Source organism: Octopus bimaculoides, chromosome 22, assembly GCF_001194135.2.
Source record: "Octopus bimaculoides isolate UCB-OBI-ISO-001 chromosome 22, ASM119413v2, whole genome shotgun sequence".
Classification (NCBI taxonomy): domain Eukaryota; kingdom Metazoa; phylum Mollusca; class Cephalopoda; order Octopoda; family Octopodidae; genus Octopus; species Octopus bimaculoides.
The window spans coordinates 20,433,161-20,437,201 of record NC_069002.1 but is presented as its reverse complement, the minus strand read 5'-3'; the positions used below and the strand labels follow the sequence as shown (position 1 = coordinate 20,437,201).

Genomic DNA, 4,041 nt, shown 5'->3' with positions numbered 1-4,041 from the left:
TGTAGTTCCATTTTCAGCTGCACAAATAGATAGGCAGAACTTTAACCATTAGGACACATTAATATAATTTTTCTTGAATATTTTAACTAAGTGAGATGGAAAAAATTCATGTCGTCGCTATTTATATGTATGCATGTCTATATATTTTGTTATACAAAAGTCAATCAGTGTCATTTGTTTCTTTACATCATTGTCTCCATACTTGTTTACATGGTTTCATCTTACAGTTAATGGTTTCGGAAACATCTACACACACACTAGCAGAAACATCTTCTTAGACGCACCCGGTGGAACTGTGAAAACATCCCTCCTGAATCTACTTCTTGCAAAGTTGCGGCATATTGGTGTCATTGCTATTGCTGTTGTCTCCTCAGGAACAGCCTTCTACTTCCAAAATGCCTTTCATTGTAACACATCCAGAAATCCCAACGTGTCACATAATACATTCCTCGGACGAAGCGACAATTTTGAAAAAGTGCAAATTCATTGTTTGGGATTAGCAAGTATGTCACATAAATGTTCTCTACAAGCACTTGATAACACAATGAGAGACCTTAGATCGAACAACAACATTCTTGGAAGTTCGACTCTACTTATTGCACATCTCCAACAAACTGTGCCTGTTATAGTCAACAGAACACCCGCCGATGTACTTCATGTCCAATCGCAAGTCCAATCGAAACATCTCACCGTCAATATGAGATCACTACTACACACTGGTCAGCCTACAACCCAATTTTCGGAATTGCTCCTTAGAATCAGCAATGGACAAATTACGACAACGTATGTACCGACGACAATCGACACTAACTCCATTAGCCACACTGTCTCCAGCCCCAATAACTTATGTTCTGCCGTTTATCCAAATCTTACAACGGCATACACAAAATCAAATTGGCTCCACGACAAATGCAGCTACCTTACTCAGTCAGCTACCTTCTCAAGAACGTTGTTACAGATCAGTGGTCACCGTTACCGACCTCGATCAAGCTTCACACTTTTCAACAAAATTTCGCAACTCCATCCCCATAAAATTCACTTAAAAGTCGGTTACCCTATCATATTCCTACGCAATCTAAACGCACCCATACTACGCAATGGAACACGCCTTGTGGACAAACAAATGATGGACCACGTCATTGAAGCCCAAATTATCATGGGACACGGCAAAAACGATACCGTTTTCATTCCGGAAATCCCGCTAACACCAGCAGACTGCTCCTACGCTATACAGAGACTTCAGTTCCCTCTCAAACTCAGTTTAATCATGACAATTAACAAAGTACAAGGTCAGTCGCTGAAAGTTGTCGGATTGGACCTTCGAACGTCGTGCTTTTCACATGGACAGGTCTATGTCGGTTGTACTAGAGTTGGCCATCCAGAGAACTTATTCATCTATGCTCCCGAAGGAAAAACTAAAAATGTAGTCTATGAAGCAGCCCTAGAGTAGTTATTCCTCTACTGCAATCTTCACATCTACGCCAAACTGTTGCCGTTATCAATCATAATTCCTGCAAGTATTTCATTGATATTTTGCTTTATTTACCAGTAAATTACCTTCAATGACCCTTCTTACTTCATTCACACTGTTCGCTCATAAGTATGCTAGGACATTCATTTTTGTAAGTGCCATTATTATATTTGAGTGTTTGCTATAAATAGTTGCTTTTCTTTCTCATACATGAATTTCATTGATAAAAAAGCTTCAATGCAGGTGTGTCAGACATTATGAAATAAATAACTTCATGATACAAAACGCTTCAGGTAAGATGTGGGATCCATAATTTTCTGTTGTCTTTTTATTTAATCCTGAGAATATATATATATGTTTGTAGAAGGTAGAAAAGTAACACATGTGTTGATTTGTATAAGGAAAATAAGACAAGGTAGAAAATGCTAAAATAATTTAATCATGAAGTACATTTTAGTACCGGTTTATGTCTTTTAGACTTTTTCAAGTAAGATTAAAATAAGATAAACAATTGAATTAGAGAAAAAAAATAAGTGAAATGTTTTGTAAATATTTCCATAATCTTCTATGGAACGCTTTTGAATGCTTCCACCACATATGAAAGAATTTAGAACAATCCCAACCACTACTGCTATGACCACAACAGGTCATTTTTAGGTCATTTAACCATTAAAGAAAATTCTACTCAAAATCTACTATGTCACAGCACTCCTGTATTTTGTTTTCTATCTCTTTCTCCTTCTTTTCCTACTCCTACTTCATCTTCTTCTTCTCCTCCTGTTTCTTCTTCTTCTTCATCTTCTTCTTCCCCCTTTTTTTCTTCTTCTTCTTCTTCTTCTTCTTCTTCTTCTTCTTCTTCTTCTTCTTCTTCTTCTTCTCCTCCACCTCCTCTCTCGGCTGCTCCTGCTTAAATCATAAATTCTCTGTACTCACAACTACTCCTTCAGATTTACTACTACCGGGCTACCAAGCATTCACAAAGGATTTTTTTGACGAGTGCACTACGGCCTGTTTTAGAAGACTTTTCATTGAATTGGGCCGTCTTTTGCTCTTTATGATGGTGGGCGTTTGGAGGATTTGGTCCATTCTATGGTCCCTTTTTAGTAAAGGGAGGTTCTGGTGGATGGTGTCGAAGGCCTTATTGTTTAGGGTGCTGTGCGTGGTAGACGTATGTATGGTAGAGCTTTTGGTTGTAAATCTTTCTTTAGTTTGGTAGTGCCTGAGTTCGTGGATGTTGAGTTGTAGGGAACGTTGAAAGCCTATATCAATTAGTGATGGTGTGTAGTTCCTACTGATGAGTTTATCCTTTAGGTCATGTTGTCATATGTCACTGGTGCTTGTATTAGATACTATAGTATAAATCCTTTTTGTCATGTTGTAAGGGATATTCATTCTAGTGTATCTGGGGTGGCATAAATTGAACGGAAGATATTGTTTGGATTTTGTGGGCTTATACTATATGTTTGTTTCTATTTTGTGGTTGGATTCCTTAATGAGGATGTCGAGGAATGGAAGTTGTTGGTGGCTATATTCCATCGTAACTTGAATGTTCATGTCAAATCCATAGAAGTGCTTGAAATTATTTAAGTCTCCCTATACTTTCGTGTTAAAGAATGAAACAGTCATGTAGATATCTTTCATATACTTTCAAGTTCATATACTTAAGTTGTAGTGGTCTGCTTTGGGTAAACTGACCACTCATTCCAAGGATATCATATTTCAATCTTACTCTAGCTAAGAAATTATTTTTGCCTCCCCCCCCCCACTATTCCTGGCCAAGACAGCATCATGTATGTCTGTCATTTAGGATCTTATCTCTTTATTTGTCTTTATATCTTTTTCTATTTTTAGTTTTTTTATTACTATTTTTCTTTACTTCTTTTATTTCATTTTTTTAAACTTCTTCCATTTCTTTACCCCAATTCCTTTATTTCTTTTATTACCTTATTCCAGCCCTGCTAAATCTTTTATATGCATCTTACTTTAGTATCCGTATGTTTTCTTATATTACCCTCGATTTGACTTGTATTATTTTTGTATTTTATCTTTTATTTCATATTGTATTTTTTTTTTCGTAATTTATATTGCTTTAATCTCTAACTTCTTTCATTTTTTATCCTCTCCCTCTATCTCATATACGCTAGTTATATTTATTTATCATTCACTCTACCCTGAATTGTGGTACAATATGGACAGATTTTTGAAAACCGAGTAACTCTTATTTAGATATAACAATTTAAAGGATAAGCATTCTACAGTGGATAATACTAAGTGGACTTTTCCTTTTTCTCTCCTTTTTCTTTTTTCTTTGTGATTTTTTCTTTGTGATGTAAACTTGGGACCGAATATGTTTGCGGCTGAAGATAACTTTAAACCATCTTTTCTATCAATTATATACTCATATAATGATGCAACGACTGTTTGTGTATAAAGGTTGAAACACGTTTACCGCGGAATCCTTTGTGTTCTGTTTTCATTTTACGTTTTAATATATTCTTTCACCTCGGTCACTTTCTGTCATATACAGGTGCTTACACTTATCAAGTATTACCTCTAGAATTTGCAATACC

The 4,041-nt window shown here is 35.9% G+C and overlaps 1 protein-coding gene across 1 annotated transcript; it reads left to right on the top strand.

Annotated features, from left to right (window-relative positions):
* Positions 1–544: 544 nt before the first annotated feature.
* LOC106870915 (uncharacterized) lies at positions 545–1,450 on the top strand. Its single transcript, XM_014917149.1, has one exon. The coding sequence runs from the start codon at positions 545–547 to the stop codon at positions 1,448–1,450; it is 906 nt and encodes a 301-aa protein (XP_014772635.1).
* Positions 1,451–4,041: the final 2,591 nt, after the last annotated feature.

Coding starts and splice junctions, on each gene's coding strand:
- LOC106870915 (XM_014917149.1), top strand. CDS start 545: ATGAGAGACCTTAGATCGAACAACAACATTCTTGGAAGTTCGACTCTA.